Genomic DNA, 19,568 nt, shown 5'->3' on the forward strand with positions numbered 1-19,568 from the left:
TGTTGATCCGTGACCCTACGGGGAGCGCACGGCGCAGTGACCGCACGCCCGTCACTGTAGAGGTTGCGAGTCCCTTCCTGACTGTAGTGGTTGTCATATTCTTCCGTCAGCATCCGTACCCGAGGACAAATGACGGCGCCCATAACACTGTAAGATAAATATCGGCGCCCACAACACTGTTCGGGCTTCTGACATGCCTAGAAGGGCTTAAAGCGCCCGTCTTGTTATATCATGATGGTACTTTCCTGCAGGCGTGTAGGGCATGGTCCTCGGTATTGCAGTTGACTTGAGTGCCCCGTGTTATCTGCGCGAGTAGTTATGAAGGAGCAGCGCGCAGTCGTAGGGCGAGGTGGAGTCTGCCCTCGGACGTCGGGCGAGGCAGAGCCTGCCCCCAGACATCGGGCGAGGCAGAGTCTGCCCTCAAACGTCGGGCGAGGTGGAGCCAGTGAGGCGGAGTCTGCCCTCGGACGTCGGGCGAGGCGGAGTCTACCCTCAGACGTCGGACGAGACGGAGCCAGCCACCGAACATTGGGCGAGGCGGAGCCTGCCCCTGGGGGTTGGGCGAGGGGGAGTTTGCCCTTGGACGTTGGGCGAGGCGGAGCCTGCCTCCGGACGTCGGGCGAGGCGGAGCCAGCCCCCGGAGGTCGGACGAGGCGGAGTTTGCCCTCAGACGTCGGGCAAGAGGTGTAGTCGCGTTCTTGCCTGTTTCGGAAGTATTAATGTTTGATGGTTATTAGCTCCTTCTCTTTGGGTACCCCAGTATTTGATCGCTGACAGTATCTGATTCAACTTTCAGAGAGTGCCTGTGCTAATTAAAAAAATATTAAAACACTAGTCTCAAGCTCCTTTTTGTAGAAGCCGTTGTTTTCGTGCAGTACAATTTTGCAGGGCCTTTCTGCTCTTGGCTTTCGTTTTTTCAAATGAGTAAAATAGGGAGAATTTTCAGTGTTGTTTCAATGAAGACAAACGGAGGCAGTAGATTTCATAGTTCTTTCGACGAAATAACTTTAGTTTTTTTTTCACAGCACATAACTAAGAAACAACTTTCTACAACTCACGGTTAGACCAAATAGACACTAAGTTCGACCAAGTTTATACATAAGGGTATTGACATTTACCATATAAAAAATCTGAATAAAAATAATAGGTTTTGTAATGTATGCCAAATAGACCCTAAGTTCGACCAACTGTTCTTTTTTATTAGTTTGTCAAACTTATTAGCATAGTTTAATTTGGGATAAACTAAGATCCTTTATGGTTCAGGACTAGACCTGAGCATTTTGTGTGTCGGGCATTGTACCCATGACCATCCCACCAAACGATTCCAGACAGATTTTGCAGGATCACCCACGTAATTTCTAGTGTAAAATAATTAAATTAAATATTTCTTGGACAAATATTTATTTTAGGTAATGGAACCTGGGTCCATACCCTTTCTACTATGGTTTGCGAGCCAGCCAAGCCTAGAGGGCTCATGCCAGACCGAGCTGAATTTGCTCAGCTCCATTTTGAACTGAGGAGTATATGTACTATATAGTGGCTTGGTCTAAAATTAAGCTGAAAATAATATAATTTTAGTTCTATATTTAGTATTTTAGAAAAAATTATGTAAACATTTATGACATTAAACAAGTTTATTATGAACATATGTTCTATGACTAATATGATGATGCTTATTTGGTATAATAAGTATTGATGCTTTTCTTATTATATATAAACTTGATCAAACTCAAGAGTCGAGACGGGTAACTCACTATTTTAGAATTGCATTCATTTCTAGACGGAGGGGGTATTGATATAAAAAGAAGCCATACATTAGATCTTCTCATCCTGACTAGATACCACTACCTTCGTTTCGCAAGGAGTGTCATTATGGTTTTGTTATAAGTCAAACAATTTTAAATTTAACTAAAATTTATATAAAAAACATAATAGTATTTGTGATACTAAGTAATATCATTATATTCACCATAAGTCCATAAAATATTTTTTCATGGCAAATCTATTTAGTGTCATAAATTTTATTAACTTTCTCTACACAATTTAAACGTAAGACATTTTGACTTGGGATAAAACCAAGACGTTACTCTTTGCAGAACGGAGGTAGTTAATCCGTTTGGAATCACTACAATCTTCAAAAAAGATTATACCAACGATAATAAGCCTGGTATATTGATTGATGAGCAAAAATATACTGTACTACCCAATACCGTGTGGTCGTAGGCATCATGAGGTAGGCCTTCGGTTTCTCGGAAGGTCGTTCATGTCTTTCTTTTTCTTTTTCTTTTTTTTTTTTGGAAACTGGAAATTAGGATGATGTTGGTCCTCACTTTTTATGGTGTAGAGGCGTAGGGACCATAAACGCTTCATCTCGGTTCCTATCGTTTGGTAGGTTTTCTTTCAGCAGCAGCAGTAACAACAACAACAAAATTACTAGCAAACATGGGGCCGTATTATGCTAGCACACGTCATATCCAGAAGCATCCAAACTACTGCTACTCCATCACTTGTACTTGTACCGTTCGGTTTACCCTATATTCGGCTGGTTCGGTTTGTTTTTTCAGTCAGAACAGTATTTTTGTTTCACAACAAAGTCAGTTTCAGCCAAGATTTAGACCAGCGAACGAGGCCTTAACTAGAAAATAGGAGGAAGCCAAGCACACATGATGGTACACCAGCCGTGTGCACTTTCCGTTTGCATACAATACGGTTCGGTAAGGACCCTGCCATTATTATGGAGTACTACTGTAGTAGTAGCTCCACCTTCCAACAAGAAGCCACACTAGACGAAACGTACTCCTACATACCGGCTGTTTAGTTCGTAAAATTTGGGAATTTGGCTACTGTATCACTTTCGTTTTTATTTAGCAATTAGTGTTCAATCATGGATTAATTAGGCTCAAAATGTTCGTCTCGCGATTTCCAACCAAACTGTGCAGTTAGTTTTTTTCCGTCTACATTTAATGCTCAATGCACGCATCGCAAAATTCGATGTGATGGCTACTGTAACACTTTTTAAAAAACTTTTTGGAAACTAAACACAGCCTAATCTTCCAACCAGATGTGCACCCACACGCAAAGATAGACTGAGGCTAAAAGGTTGAAAGGCTGAGGGTTCCCCTTTGAAATGCAAAGTTTAATTTCTAAAGATTATGTAGTAAGATTCAATAAAAAGACCCACAATTGAAAGGGGGGGGGGGGGGGGGGGGGGGGGGCGGGATCTCATGGAAAATTTTCTTTGTGTGGCTCTCTCTCATCGGATTTCTGTGTTTTTTTTTCCTATGCTTCATCCAAACTTTGAATCTTGCAGTTTCATCTATTTTCTCAATCCACATGATTCAAGATGACATGGCATTATATTCATATGTTTTTTTCTATTCATGTGTACCAAAGAGACCCCCTAGTTAAACTTTCTAATATCATAGAAAAAACATCAATATTTATAATACAAAGCATGTATATTATGAAAATATATTTCACAGAAATATAATAATAGTACTTATTTCGTGTCATATCTCTTTTTAATAAATTTGGCGAAACTCAAACCGTTTAGTATATTGTTGGTATAGTGCACGGAAGAATTCGAAGCCGGTGGGAGCTCACCAGACGGTGCTCAAATCATTCTATTGTTGGTGACGCCTTAATCAAGCCATACACATCACTCCGTATTTAGATCACTTTGGCAACGATACCCAGAATAAATCCCTACTCCGTACGTGTTGCAACAAAAGAAAAAACACCCGACGTCGACCGCTTTATACGAAAACGACAGATTAAAATGTTTCTTAATTATCCTGCGTCACTAATGCGTGGAAGGAGGAGCGTGTTAACATCAGCTATCCCTATCCGATTCCATTCCATGGACGACGCTGGCTCTGGCTGAGGCGTCCCCATCATCGTGTGACCATCTGCTATCATCTGATCGATCCACCATGACTCCTCCTGGCCGTGCCCAATTGCCCATCCCTTCCCGGCCTACTGGGACTCCTGGGATCGATCGGAGCAAAGCAACCAAGTGTGGTGGCCTGCTGTTGGGAACACGTGGACGCCTGCAGGCCCTTTGAAACACAGGTGTCCAATCTTTATGCTTTCCTTATTCAGACCGCTGTGTGCGGTGTGCCTGTACGTGTTTTCTTTTCTCGTGAAGGGTAACGTGTCGGCTATATATAAACTTATATATACTTTGAACGAGAGTGAGATGAGGAGCGAAAGGTCTTTATGCACTGCTGGTACTCCACGAGCTCGTGTACGGTGTGCATCATGGGAAGGTAGGGCCGCCTCTGCCGGCTGCAGCTCAGCAGCTCCATGCATCAGGACCCAGGAGCACTAGTACGTACGGAGTGATACGTAGAGTGTATTTGGTAGAGCTCCAGCTGGCAGAAACGTTTAGGATCTGGATTCTCTCAAAAATATTTTTGACGATGAATCAGAATCACTTTATGAATGATACTGTTTGGCTGGTAAGCCATATTCCGGTTACAAAATCATGTAAATAAGAATATGTTCAAAAAGAATCCTACACCGTTTGTTTATGGACGGAGAACAGCCTAAATAAAAACCATTTTAACTTGTTGCACTAAAAAAGAATTAACTGAAAAAAGAGCAAAAAAGTATGAAGCAATGAGATGAGAATCTATGTGAAATCAGCCTCCAGCCGTTTTGCATGCTTATGTAGAAACGATGAAACGTTTCGGGTCCAAATCACTTGTTGGAAAGACCGTTTGGAAGTGACTCAGCTGATTCTCACTAGTAACTGAATCGTTTCTCCTATCCAAACCCACCCTTAGTATATGGCAAGAATAATGACAAGGTCTCGTGTCATCATATCATATGGTTCAGTGTATAAGGTTTCAAAGAATTTCATTCTCAATTAATATTGTGACACATCACTAAATTTACCAGCACCATGTTCGTTTTGGCTTGTTTGGCTTATAAGCCGTACTTTTTCAGCCAACGAACAATATTTTTCTCTCAAACCAAATCAGTCAACAGTACTTTCAGCCATGACTTATCAGCCAAACAAGCCCAAGTGAACAGGGCGTAAGTCGAAGTGTAAATTATGAAAAAAAAGAGATAGAGAGAATTTCATATAGACGAAGCGACTCGTTGTTACAGTTACTAACAAAAAAACTGATGTGGTAGTCTCGATAACTGTGTTATAAAACTCTCCAACTAAATTGGTGTAAAAGACGTTGTCGATGTGTAATTAACTTCTCTTTTAATTAAAGATGCTGATTGAAGTTATCCACTCACTGGCTATCTTACCTAGGTATACAATCTCAACTTTTTATAGCTATTTGGTCGACCCAAATCCTATTAAAATAGACTAAAACGGTAATATGCTACGTAACTAGGTTATAGAGGATATATGAATTAAAATAGCATGCAACGGAAAAACACCGTGAGATACTCGCTTGATTTTCAATATATATCTGTTTGGTAAAGCTTTCTCTGCTCTAGATTGTCTATGGAAGCCGATTTTTCTGATAAAAGTGATTGTTCGACTAAAAGTGTTTCTTTATGATTCTCTATGATAACTCTATGAACTAACTGCTCTAGGAGCTTTGCCAAATAGATCCTATATGTTGTCCTGGACCAGGGATCCTAGTACGTACCATCAAACCTCAATCACACTTTGTCTCCCCTCAAAACAAAGCTAGGTGACTCAGGCTCTGTTCTAACCTCTCTTTTTCTTATCACATCTGATGCCTACTTTTGAGCTAGCAGTGAATAGGTGGTTACATTCCATAGTCGTGTGATCATGTCTTAACTCAACCTTGCCCTGCATATCATATTCAACCAAACTTTGCCCTAGCCGGAACCCTAAACTCAAGCAACCATCTAAGATATTGTTGATCACTACTTAAAAAAGATTTTAGGCAATGTTTGGATCCCATAGTCTAAAGTTTAGCTCTTGAGGCTTCAAACAGGTGGTATAAAAGTGTTATATAAAGTTTAGCCAACCTCGCAAGAAAATTTATTAGTTCATTACACCACAAAAGTATGCTAAAGTGGTTTAAAGTTTAGTAGCCAACTAAACTTTAAGCCCTGGGATTGAAACACCACCTTAGCTAGGCCCCGTTCGCTGGTCTGAAACTTGGCTAAAAGTGGCTGAAAAACACTATTCTGGCTGAATTATTGTGAGAGAAAAGCACTGTTCCGGCTGAAAAAACAAGCCGAATATGGGGTAAGCCGAACAGAGCCCCTACTTTTAGAGAAACTTCAACAGTGTTAAAACATCTAGCTCATGGAATAGTTTATTCAGTAAAAAGAAGAGAAAAGATAAGCTAACTCCTCGTGAAGAGCTAAACTCATACGTTTTCATATTTTTTTTCTATACTAGTATGTTAGGTTACTCTATTTTTATATATTCTGTAAACTTTATGTCATGTTCGCTTGTCTTATAATCCGTGCTTTTCAACTTGTTTTTTTAGTAGGAACAATGTTTTTCTCTCACAACCAATCAGTCGGAATAATATTTTAGCTTATTTTTTCAGTGAAGCTGTATAAACTAGTAGCAAGTTGACTTTATTATTGAGTGTGTTCTTTGTCCTTGGACATGAAGACGGAAAATGAAGAATTATTAAATGCTGCCGTGCGTGTGGAGACCTCAGACCTTGACATCTCCATTTGGGTGTGGGCGTAGCAGTTCCAATCCTCTCTCTCTCTCTGCTAGCCCCTGCGCTGCGGTGCGCACACAAACGAGTACTAGCACGCACATGATGGCGTGCCCCCACCAGAGCTGTTGCCTATCTAGACGTACCGCCAATTATGGCGTACTCCCTCCGTCCCCAAATGAAATAAGGCATCGTTTAGTTCTCAAAAGTTTTTCCAAAAAATATTATAGTAATCATCACATCAAATCTTGCGATACGTACATGGAGTATTAAATGTAGATGAAAAAAAACTAATTGCACAGTTTGGTTGGAAATCGCGAGACGAACGTTTTGAGCCTAATTAGTCCATGATTGAACACTAATTGTCAAATAAAAATGAAAATGCTACAGTAGCAAAATTCCTAAATTTCACCCAACTAAACAAGACCTAAGTGTTGATATGACATTCGTTTTGATCAAAAATTTTAAAGTATGATTAGGTTTGTAAAAAATATTAGTAATATTTATATCTTCAAATAAATTTATTATAAAAATATATATTTAATGGACTATTATGTACTATAAATATTCATATTTTTGTATATATTTTATCAAAATTTAAAACATTTAACTCATGGACAAGCCAGAACCACATTTATTTTGGACAGAGCGAATACCCAACAGTTAGGCCAGTCTCAGTGCACCGTTTCAATACACTGTTTCCCATAAAAAAATGATGACAAAGCAGCAATGAAACGAGTATTGAAACAACATCCACAGTGCAGCTATTTCACTTTGCCGTTTCCCATGCTTTGCAAAGCAATTAATTGCTGTTTGCTTATCGGATCATATAGATGACTGGTACTTAAGGTAGAAAAAAACAAAGTACATATAGCTTGCTACTCTCAGGACAGCAGCAGCAATCATCACTAAAATGAGCTCAAGTGCATATAATAATATAGATATATATTAGATATAAGAGCTACAGAGCTCATCTTCAACCAATCATGACTTCCAAAAGTCCAAATTGCTGCACCCCATAGACTCCAGTAGTTGCTTTCACCCTGCATAAGTTAAAAAAAATAGCACAGTATTAGTTCAGGTCACAGCAAGAAATATATATGTATAATTGGTACAAAAAAATTAAACATACATGTATTAGCTCAAATTCCTGGTCTAGGTGGAAGAGGACCAAATTTATTCCATATATGTTCCACCAAATCTTTCTTAAGTCGACGATGAGCCGATCGATCTCTAATACTAGTATCTTTTTCTAAAACTCTCTCTAATGGAACTTCCTGATCCGGAGAGAATTCCGGTTCTTGAACGGTTGTCGAACTAGGAGGAACGTTTAGGTCCAGATTCTCTTCAATAATCTCTGCCTCCTTCTCATCTTCAACTATCATATTGTGAAGTATGATGCATGCTAGCACGACATCACGGAGTACAGCCCTGTCAAATAGACGAGCAGGTAGTTTTAAAATGCAAAAGCGACGCTGCAGTACACCAAAGGCTCTCTCGATATCCTTTCTTGCCCCTTCTTGTTCTGCTGCATACCTCCTCTCCTTCTCATCAGTAGGGAGTCGAATTGACTTAACAAATACTGCCCATTCAGGATATATTCCATCACCAAGAAAGTACCCTATGTTGTACTGATTTCCATTCACCATGTACTGGACTCTAGGAGCTTGTCCTTTGAGCTCATTGATAAAAACAGTAGATTGGTTCAAAACATTAATATCATTGTTAGAACCAGCTACTCCAAAGAATGCATGCCAAAGCCAAAGATCATGTGATGCCACTGCCTCAAGTATCAAAGTTGGATGTTTTTGATCACCACGAGTAAACTGACCCTTCCAAGCATTTGGGCATCTTTCCCATTGCCAATGCATGCAGTCAATGCTGCCAAACATACCAGGAAAGCCTCGTCTCTCACCAAGTTTTAGTAGCCGTTCAGTATCTTCCACTGTAGGACGCCTTAGATACCTTGCACCAAATACCTCTCTAACACCTTTGGCAAAATTCTTCAAACACTCCATTGCAGTTGTCTCCCCAATCTTCAAGTACTCATCTAGTGCATCTGCAGAACTACCAGTAGCTAGTTGGCGGATAGCTGCAGTACACTTTTGTAGTGGACTGAGCCCTTGCCGATTAAGAGCATCGACCCTCTGAGTGAAATACGGAGACCATTGGCCCAAGGCATCAACGATGCGCACAAATAGTGGCCTAGACATGCGGAACCTTCGGCGAAAAATATTCGGAGGGTATAGAGGATTATCAGAGAAATAATCATTCACCAATCTTGTATGTGCTTCCTCTCGTGGCCTGTTGATGTGCTGCCTTGGATTCAATCTGTGGTCAGCAGCCTCCTTCTCAAGTTCTTTGACGCTGGACTGTATGAGCAGCTTGGCTTGGTGAAGAACATCATCTATGATCTCCTCCTCTGCAAGGAAGTCATCCAGCGAGTACAACGGAATTGGACTACCTTGAGGACTGTCACTTTCCTCAGACATCTGTGATCAAGCTGCTATTAGAGATGAGGAGAAGAGATGAGGAGAAGAGATGATGGGAGGAAAGAGGTGCACAGGCAAGTAGAATGGGAGGAGAGAATGTATATATATATAGGTGCACGGGCACCACTTGACACCAATTCACACTAGACATACGTACAGGCACCAGTTCACACCGATTCACACTAGAAACTGCATATAGTGCAGCATTCACACTAGAAACTGCATATAGTGCAGCATTCACAACTAGAAACTGAAACTTTGCTGCATTTACACCTACAAACTGATATAGTGAAGCATTCAAATGATTAAAGTACAGAGCTGCATTGAGACAAAACTCACCTTAGTCTGCAAACAACTTTTCTTCTAACTTGCGTATTGCCTTGTCATGTCTAGCCTTCTGATCTTCTGACATGTTCCCTGTATCTTGATGAAGCAAGGAGTTGTACACCTTAAACATCGCTGCCTGCAGGTTTGCATTGGATATCTGAATTTGTGCCTCTGTGACCTTGTCACGCTCCATCTTCCGATCTTCCTCAATCTTGATAATTTTCCCTATATTATCCCCAAGCATGACAATTCCGTCCTTGACATTTTCTTTCTTACGCTTTCCACTGCGCTCAGCCTTTGCAGCTTCTCTGCCTTCGGGACGTATCTGTGCATCAGGAATATCAACTATGTCATTGTTGTCTTTCTCACTCACGAACATTGCACACCATTTAGGCTCATCTTTGAGTATCTTCCACCAATGGATCAAGGTAAACTTCTTTCCATGCCTGTTTGCATACATTTTCTGTGCCTCTTCCTCCAGCATGTCATCTGAGTAACCACTTGTGTGCATTTGACAAACCTTAGTCCAATAGTCATTCCACTCACCAATTATTGTCTTGAGGCGTGACCAGTGCACCTTCAATTGGTTGAGTTCCCTTGTACGCTTCCCATTCCCTTTCCTGTTGAATTCATTAGTGATTTCCTTCCAAAATGAATCACGATGCTTATCATTTCCATAAATTGGGTCCTTAGATATTTCCAACCAAGAACTAGCCAACCGCTCTTCCTCGTCATGAGTCCAGTACCTCAAATTTCTTTGTTTGACAGTCTTGTTAGCTGCAGTGCTTTCTTCCATAGCTTGTTCTGTACTCTTGTTAGCTGAAGTGTTTTCTTCCACAGCTTGTTCAGTACTTCCTGGTGAAGGTGTTCCATAGGTACTTGCTGGATGTGGTGGAGACATTGGGTTGAATGCCATATTCTGACCAATCAAATGAAAGTTCTCTCCCTGGGATTGCGGCGAATAGTTTGGTTGACGAATCATATTTACAAAACCACCTTGCGGATATATCCTGAAAAAGCAAGTTAAAATGATCATGACTCTGGGTTGCTTGCAGCTAACAGAAATCACAGCATTTTGCTACCAGCAACGCAACAGATGATATATACATGATGATAATGCACATGCAGCAGCAACGCAAGATGAAACACTAGCACGCTAGCCAATCGAACAAACAGATGAACTCTCCCTTGCTGTCATGCAGCAGCATCGCAATGAAACACTAGCACGCTAGCCAATCGAACAAACAGGTGAACTCCTTTGCTGTCATGCAGCAACAAAACAAGATGAAACACTAGCTGAACTAATTGTACAGAGCACAACAATGAAAAGAAACTAATCTACTTGGGGATCGATTGACCATCTATCAAAATCACAGCAACTAGCAAATAGCAAGAATCAAAATCACAGCAGTGTCGATTGACTGAAACAATAGTTCGAAATCATACCAAGAGTTTGGGTCTTGTGCAAAATTTGGTGGAATGGAGCCCCATCTTGCTCCTTGCGGAGGACAAGTCAGCGCAGGAAAGGATCCAGGAGCTTGTCCTGGCGCCGGCGCGGTGGGGGTGGGAGCCGGCGCCGCTGGGGACCAACTCACCGGCGGCCGCGACGCCGGCGCGGTCAGGGTGGGAGACGGCGCGGTGGTGGTGGGAGTCGGCGCGGTGGGGGTGGGAGACGGCTTCTTGAGTCCAAGCCGGCCGCGAGACTTGCCGGACTTGCCTCCTCTGCCGGCGGCGCCATGGCTCGAGTCATCGGCCGGCGGCGGATCCATGGGCCGCGAGGTGGCGGAGGTCGCCCTGCCCGCGAGGTGGCGGAGGTCGCCCTGCCCGCGAGGTGGTGGAGGACGCCGGAGAGCTGAGACCGGATCCGGCGGCGGATCCTTCGCAAGTCCAGTGGATCTCGCGCCTTGACCTAGCGGGAACTGGGACGCGCGCTGGGACGGTCGCTCTCGCTCGCGGGAAGAAGTGGTGGCGCGCGCGGGAGAGGATGGCGCGGGCGGGAAGGATGGCGCGGGAGAGGATTTCGGGGAAGAATCTGGCGCGCGGCCGCAGCGGATCGAGGAAGACGAGATGAAACCCCTCAGCGCTGGTTTCATTTCCGTTTCACTCTCTGGGAAACAACGCCAGCACGGTGTCACCATGGTGAAACGCTGGTGCTCTCTCTCCTCCTCGTTCCAATCAAATTGCTGATGTGTCACTATATTTAATGTGCATGACACTATGGTGAAACTCCCACTGAAACTGGCCTTAGTACCACCCATCCAATTCACGATTCACCACCAGCTGTCCAGCTCCCATCCCATTCCTACCTCCTGGACGTAGACTGGCTTGGCTTGGCTCCTTCTCTCTCCTCTGGTACGAGTACTCGTGCGCTAGCTTTCTCTGACTTGGCCAGTCTGCGTGAGTGAGACCACTCATGCTCTCCTACTCTAGCAGTCTTCCCCGCCCTCATGATCAACCCTAATTTCTCAGCTGCTGTCATTCCATTTCATTTCATTTCATTTTTCTCCTTTTGTGTAACACCGTAAGGTGGAGCAGGGCTGGTTTAAATCATCCTTTAAAGTTTATTCCGTATCATATCGGATGTTTAATATATATGCATGGAGTATTAAATATAGACTAAAAAATAACTAATTGCATAGATTGCGACTAATTTGCGAGACGAATTTTTTAAGCCTAATTAGTCCATGATTTGACAACGTGGTGCTACAGTAAATATGTGCTGATGACGGATTAATTAGACTTAATAAATCCGTCTCGCAAATTACTGAGGACTTCTATAATTTGTTTTATTATTACTATCCGAACACTCCCATGTGACATCCTGATATAACATCTCTAAATTTTATTCTCTGAATTTAAACACCACCTAAGCTGTGTTTATTTTCCCTCTTAAACTTTATCCCCTGTCACATCGGATGTTTGGACATATGTATGGAGTATTAAATATAGATTAATTATGAAACTAAATGCACAGATTGAGACTAATTTGCGAGACGGAATTTTTTAATCCTAATTAGTCCATGATTTGACATTATGGTGCTAAGGTAAACATATGCTAATAATAGATTAATTAGACTTAATAAATTTGTCTCATAAATTACTGAGAAATTGTGTAATTTGTTTTATTATTATTATCCAAACGCTCATTGTGACACCCTATACGACGTCCGATGCAAGGCTACTAAACTTTAGCGCCTATGTCCCATCACAACTGAAGAGAATTATGCATGTACTACGTCCCCTTTATCTGTAAAATCCTGTTTGGAAATGTCCTTGCAAAACCAAGGACAACCTTTTCCTGTTTTTTTAATTAACCAAGGACAATTTCACTTACACGCCAAACATGTTTTTTATATAAGGGCAGTCCCAATAAAAAAAAACTAGTAGTTTCTATAACATTGGATATCGTACAAAAAAAAAAATACTATTTTTTAACCCATAGTTTCTATGAGTAATAATTATTTTCTTTTTCTCTCTCCCAACTCTATCTTCTTCCTCCAATGGGAGTGCGACACGAGCTCCTTAGAAACTGATAGTTTCTCTTCAATGGCGATTTCATAGTTTCTTGGTGCATTAGGTCAAGAGTAGACCTGATTTCTTCATGAAGAAACCATTTCTATGATTTTTGCTCTCTTTCTTCATTAATCGCGTTGCCATGTCAGCGTTTTACCTACGTGACAAGTCATTTAATGAGGATAAAAACCATCGCAATGCACCGTTGGGACTGCCCTAAGCTTTGCACGTTTTCCCTAACGATCGGTGACACGCTGTCCTTCAACACAGCCACACTGTTGCGCCTGCACACAGCGTAAATAAAGCGGAAAAGAAAATAAAAGCAAAGCAGAGGCCAACGCACGGGCACAGCCGCTTCCCGCCGCGCAGGCCGCAGGCGCAGAAGATCCCGCGGCCCCGCCGCATGTGACGGCCACTGCAGGCTGCACCGCGATCGCGCGGAGCCCGAAGGCACAGAGCCGGACCCGGGCGTGGGCTCTCCGTTCCCGACGCTGCCCCTGCGCCGTGTCGGCCCGCGCACGCGCATCCAGTGGCAGGCCGCCGTAGTCTCCAAGCGGCGGCCCATCCCCGTCAAAGCAGGGGCGGCACGTGACCCAGGACGGTCAACATACACGCCACGTGTCGGACAGCGAGTGGCACTTGCGACGTGGAGAGGGGAGGGGGAGGATCTCGGTGTGGGCGTTTTGCCCCTTTCTTTTCTTTTCTCCTCGCCGCCCGAAAAGAGTGTGAAATAAATTCGGACCCAGTTGCACCGCCAGTTGTGTATGATAAGTTAGTGCGCTTATATAGGCAGATGGGATAGGTGAATGGCTTATCGCGTTAAAGGCTCGACAGCTACTCGCGCACTAGGGCGCAGTGAGAAAGCGACAGGTCTTGGAAACCGAGAATTATTGCGACCCAAATCCAGCAAAGCTACGCGTACCCGGGACATCTCAACACGTCTTTTTCACGTCTCTGGTTAGCTAGCTTTTTTTTTTTAATCATAGCTAGCTTTTTTATGACTGCACCTAACCTAGCTTTTCTGTCCCCCGCTTTTATTTCTTTGGTGAGGAATGACTAATGAGGATACTTCTTGTCCTCCTGTTGTGTCTAAAGTACATTCACTTGGTAAGAATGTTTATTTGAGTTGCATGTGTTGTGTATTTTAATTTTCTATTATTTTTAATAAATAACATATTTGTTAAAGGAAGATGTAATAAGGTTGGCAGGAAGCAAATATTTTTTTAATAAAAACACAGACAAACACACAAAAGTTCATGTACACACAATTTTAAAAAGACATGCACGCACACCAATTCTTTATAGAGCACGTCCGAGAGAATAAGCTAGCACATTCTCGCACTACACAAAGTCACCACATGCATCTTTCTATAAATGACCACGTCGCCTACCACTAATGAATGAAGTTTTGTGGGGATGCATCGAACATAAAAAAAGAATTACAATGCACATATTTATATCCCTTTTTGTGATTATGTGCACGTCAAAGTTTCCACATACAAAGCGCGTCGAGGTGAAAAATTGCTTAGAGAAGCTCCAATGTTGGCCAGAATCGAACATTGGTAGAAGAAAAGTGAACCGAGCACGCTAGAGCATTCAGACGTTAGAGGCAAAACCGCACTCTGCAGTTGGTTCACACCGAGAAGTACAAAGAAACTTTTCCGATGCCACCACCCGCCTGCTCTTGCCAGCATCGTATAGATAAAACATGATTATTTAATTCCATTCGGGGCCCACAAAACTCGACGCTCATTGGAGGCATCGATCTTTGTTTGCGTTCGGCTTCATCGAATTAGACGGTTCGACACGACACTGGAGCTGCTCTTATGGCTCAGTTGAACACACACTAAAGTAGACTCACAAAAAACGTTGTCTCATCAAAATCTATGGAACCAACTGGTTGTTGTGGTTGTGTCCACATGTGGACATCAATTCGTTGGTCGTTGCTGATTTTCTCGCTTGTAGATGCCTAAATCAACTAGGCATTAGCATTAGCTTGTGGGTGAGCTAATTGTCGGTTCTATCCAACCGCTGATGATGATAAAAGATGCTCAGTAGTCCACCGAGGGGTATCCCACGATAGTAGATTTGTCGTAGAGGTGAGCGAGATGGTAATACAACCACTAAGACACAAGATTTAGACAGGTTCGACCGTCAGTATGACGTAATACCTATATCCTATGTTCTGATGTATTGCATTGAGATGTATCGATCTGTCCACTAGGTGACCCCTGCCTCTCCTTATATACTCTGGAGGGGTAGGGTTATAAGGAAAGTATCATATTTGGTACTATACAATAGCTTACGGTGCACGCCGAGCAGCGTCGTGTACGCCTTGATCTTGTGGGCTAGGCCACCTCTGATGATGCAGCACATGTCTTGTCTTGTGGATACCGGGGGCCATACCCCCACAGCTAGTCCCCGAGCCTGACAGTAGGTGACGTAGTCACGTGGTGCCAGGGTCAGAAAGTAGAAGGCCTGCCGAGCAGACAACCAGTCCCTAGGCGTAGCCTCGAGATGAGAATAAGCACATTCACCGCAAGGTGAACGTGTGCCCACTTAGTCCCCGAGCCTGCTGGAAGATGAAGAATGAATCTTATAGCAGGGTCAAAGAAAAAGAAGTCTGAAAGCTCTGCCCAACGTCATTCGACATGCGCGCATCAAGACCCCAGACATACTGCCCAAGATCAGCACCCTGATCCAAACAGCATGGAGCAGCTTGATAGCACACCGATGAGACGTAGCAAGATCCGACCACCAAAGGAGCACCGAGGAGTCCCCGACGTCGCTGGCGATGTCCGAGCACCGAAGAGCGAGGAGTCCCCGACGTCGCTGGCGATGTCCGAGCACCGCGGAGCAAGGAGTTCCCGGCGTCACTGGTGATGTCCGAGCACCGAGGAGCGAGGAGTCCCCAGCGTCGCAGGCGATGACCGAGCACCGGGGAGCGAGGAGTCCCGACGTAGCTGGCGATGACCGAGCATCGAGGAGCGAGGAGTCCCCAGCGTCGCTGGTGATGTCCGAGCTCGGAGGAGCAAGGAGTCCTGATGTCGCTGGCGATGTCCGAGCACCGAGGAGCGAGGAGTCCCCAGTGTCGCTGGCGATGATCGAGCACCGAGGAGCGAGGAGTCCTCGGTGTCACTGGCGATGACCGAGCACCGAGGACCGAGGAGTCTCCGGCGTCGCAGGCGATGACCGAGCATCGATGAGCGAGGAGTCCCTAGTGTCACTGGCGATGACCGAGCACCGAGGAGCGAGGAGTCCCGACATAGCTGGTGATGACCGAGCACCGAGGAGCGAGGAGTCCCCAGCGTCGCTGGCGATGTCCGAGCACGGAGGAACGAGGAGTCCCGATGTTGCTGGCGATGTCCGAGCACCGAGGAGCGATGAGTCCCCGGCGTCGCTGGCGATGACCGAGCACCGAGGAGCGAGGAGTCCCCGGTGTCACTGGTGATGACCGAGCACCGAGGAACGAGGAGTCCTCGGCGTCGCAGGCGATGACCGAGCATCGAGGAGCGAGGAGTCCCCAGCATCACTGGTGATGACCGAGCAATGAGGAGTGAGGAGTCCCCAGCGTTGCTGGTGATGATCGAGTACCGAGGAGCGGCATCGCTGGCGATGACCGAGCACCGAGGAGCGAGGAGTCCCCGGCGTCGCTGGCGATGTCCGAGCACTGAGGAGTCCCTCAACATAGCTGGCAAGGTCCAAGCACCGAGAGTCCTCGGTGTAGCTGGTGATGTTCGAGGACCGAGGAGTCCCCGACGAAGCTGGCGAGGTCCGAGCACCAAGGAGTCTCCAGCGTAGCCGGCGATGACTGAGCACCGAGGAGCGAGGAGTCCCCAACGTCGCTGGCGATGTCCGAGCACCGAGGAGTCCCTGGTGAAGCTGGCGAGGTCCAAGCATCGAGGAGTCCTTAGCGTAGCTGGCGATATCTGAGCACCGAGGAGTCCCCCGCGTAGCTGGCGATGTTCGAGGATTCCCCGGCATAGCTGGCGATGTCTGAGCACCGTGGAGTCCCCAGCATAGCTGGTGATGTCCGAGCACCGAGGAGTCTCCGGCATAGATGGTGACGTCTGTGCGGTGAAGTGTGCCCACTTAGTCCTCGAGCACGAAGAATCCGAGTGTCGAGGAGTAACCGGCGTTGCTAGCGATGAAGCACGAGCGACGAACAGTCAGGTCAACTGGTCGACGGTGAAGTGAGCATTGAGTAGAAGCGACCGGTGAACAGTTCGATCAACTGGTCAATGACGGAGTCTATGAACCAAGTGGTCCAACCAGTTGATCGGTGGAGAAGTCCGAGCACTAGGTGATCCGATCACCTGGACGATGATCCTGCAATACAAATATGTAGAACGGGTAGTACATTGTCGGGGACCTAATACCGAGGTACCCCAGAAGGTGGAACCAATAACCACCGAACGTTAAAAACTTCTGGACGCATAAGAGCGTTGCTTCACCCCTTACTGGGATGACAGGAGCTTGGTTCCACCTCGCTCGACGCCTTTGGGGTGGGCTCGGTCTCGCCCGAGGGCCGAGGATTAGTCTCTGTCTCGCCCGACGCCTTTGAGATGGCTCTGCCTCGCCAGAGGGACTCAGGGCTAGTCTCCATCTCACCCGATGCCTTTAGTGCAGGCTCGGTCTCGCCCGAGGGCTAAGGGATAGTTTTTGCCTTGCCCGACCCCGGAGGGGCAGGGTCGGTCTCGCCTAGGAGATAGGGATTGGTCTCTGCTTCGCCCGACGGTGAGGAACGAGCCTCACCCTGCTCCATATCTAAAGTTTGGATTCATCTTACCTGACCACTTCTCCCTGTTCCCTCAGGATGATAGAGATAGGGCAAGACAAGACGTTCGGGTCAACCATGGCTCCAAGAACCATACCCTACGCCTTGTCAGGAAAAGTACTGCCAAGGGAGGACGGGACGGGTGCTTTAGACCCTTTTGGGCGCCGCAGGGCCCGAAAGGTTGTACAGGTGCGTGCTCCTCACCCTGTAGAATTGTAGGCGCCACCTTCAGCCCTGGGACACAGAACCCGACGAAGATATACGACAACCGCTACACTCCAGAAGAAGATTTGCTATCTCCATGAACGACGGGAATTCCGTCACCACGCTATAGACCCGAGGGAGCGGCGCCCGCTTCCTGACCCCTCAGGTCCAAAGCTAGAAGGCCTTGACCTCGACGTTACTCCGGACCCCAATCCCTCGACACTTCGATGAAGACTCATAAGAACCAAAAGACGTGCGGAGCAAGGCTAGGAAAGGTTAATAAGTCAAAACCACTATACTACAGCCCATACCCTGAGCAGGACAACATTCTGTAATCAACCTGACGCTCTATAGGGACATCAACAGTGTTGTAGGCACTTATCTTCCTTAGCACTCATCAGAATGAAGGACCAGGCCGGGTAGACATGAACCACAAGATTAGATAAAGCCCTCATCCTTATAAAGCCACCCCCTGGATCTATAAAAGGGGATGCGCTTCTCCCATAAACGAGACGGAAAAGAGGACCACGCACTCATACACACAGTCAAGCGGCCACGAAGCTCTTGACCTCCTTTCAACCCATCCATCAGAGACTTGGGACCAGTCTCTCTCTCGATCGTTTGTACCCCTTACTGCAGACCGTTCACGGTGCTAATAACACGAGCAGCAGCAAACTGGACGTAGGGACATTCGACCCAAACCAGTATAAATCTTGTGTCCTTTAGCGCACCATCCGAGCCAAACGCGCATTACTATAAATTTACTTGCCGGTGCTTGTATGAAACACCGACAGTTGGCGCGCCAGGTAGGGGACTTACGCGTTCCAAATCAGGCCTCGGATGGCCACCCATGCAATCACCTGGGCCTCGGGCGCACACGTGCGTTTCGGTGACCTAGATTTCATCATCACACTAGGAGGAGAGCTGGTGCTAACTCACTCAGTCGCCCCATCTCCCCCTTCCATCAACCTCAGCCGTCTTAGGCTTAAGGGCCTGCCGGGCAACTCCCGGGGAGTCCCGTCATCAAAGGAGGCCTCTCACAATGCCACCCTGTGTCCGAAAGGGTCCGTACGGAGTGCCCCGACAGCGTTTCTGTTTGGTCTCCGCAATGCTGCGGCGACCGCTGGCCACCTTCTGGCTCTACGTATGGTTCAATCACCCACGGACATCGAGTTCGTGGGGGCGATTGAGCGGGATACGGAGACCCTCTACGAGCTCCTCAACGAGGAGCCGGGATCGTTCTCTAGCTTGGATTCTAGTAGGGGGAGCCACCACCCTTCTCGGGAGTGCTTCATGACGTAGACCCCCGAAGGTCACGTCGAAAGCGCCTCTAGGGAAGAGGTCACCCCTACAAACAACCCTGACAGCAGATCCAAGGAAGAGATGACAGCCCCATCTCGCCTAAGGATGGAGCAGCTGAGGGACCGTCAGCAAGAGATCGATGAGGCCGGGCAAGGGCTCGTCCGGGAATACACGGACATCAATCGCGAGATTGAACACCGCAAAGACGGGGGGCGCGCGCGCGCCACAGCCTGCACCGTACATCAAAGGATCCTCACCGACGATGGGGCCCTTCATCACTTTGTTCGAGCCAGCCAGAACATCGCCGCAGCAACCACCTTGCTGCATGGCCTTCCA

General features: G+C 46.0%; 2 protein-coding genes across 2 annotated transcripts; both read right to left on the reverse strand.

Moving 5' to 3' along the window:
* Window positions 1–7,591: 7,591 nt before the first annotated feature.
* LOC136472209 (uncharacterized) lies at window positions 7,592–9,182 on the reverse strand. The gene is made up of 2 exons (XM_066469942.1): window positions 7,750–9,182; window positions 7,592–7,660 (listed from the first exon to the last, which is right to left on the reverse strand). The coding sequence occupies exon 1, from the start codon at window positions 9,107–9,109 to the stop codon at window positions 7,760–7,762; it is 1,350 nt and encodes a 449-aa protein (XP_066326039.1). The 5' UTR covers window positions 9,110–9,182; the 3' UTR covers window positions 7,592–7,660; window positions 7,750–7,759.
* Window positions 9,183–9,371: 189 nt separating this feature from the next.
* On the reverse strand, window positions 9,372–11,205 carry LOC136472210 (uncharacterized). Its single transcript, XM_066469943.1, has 2 exons — window positions 10,883–11,205; window positions 9,372–10,446 (listed from the first exon to the last, which is right to left on the reverse strand). The coding sequence occupies exons 1-2, from the start codon at window positions 11,203–11,205 to the stop codon at window positions 9,450–9,452; spliced, it is 1,320 nt and encodes a 439-aa protein (XP_066326040.1). The 3' UTR covers window positions 9,372–9,449.
* Between the last annotated feature and the right edge of the window lie 8,363 nt (window positions 11,206–19,568).

This window comes from Miscanthus floridulus, chromosome 8 (assembly GCF_019320115.1).
Source record: "Miscanthus floridulus cultivar M001 chromosome 8, ASM1932011v1, whole genome shotgun sequence".
Classification (NCBI taxonomy): domain Eukaryota; kingdom Viridiplantae; phylum Streptophyta; class Magnoliopsida; order Poales; family Poaceae; genus Miscanthus; species Miscanthus floridulus.

Excerpts from the sequence above, each read along its gene's own strand:
- LOC136472209 (XM_066469942.1), bottom strand. The coding sequence starts at position 9,109 with ATGTCTGAGGAAAGTGACAGTCCTCAAGGTAGTCCAATTCCGTTGTAC.
- LOC136472210 (XM_066469943.1), bottom strand. The coding sequence starts at position 11,205 with ATGGATCCGCCGCCGGCCGATGACTCGAGCCATGGCGCCGCCGGCAGA. Across the intron at positions 10,447-10,882 it reads GCACAAGACCCAAACTCTTG|GATATATCCGCAAGGTGGTT; the intron begins GTATGATTTCGA and ends TTGCTTTTTCAG.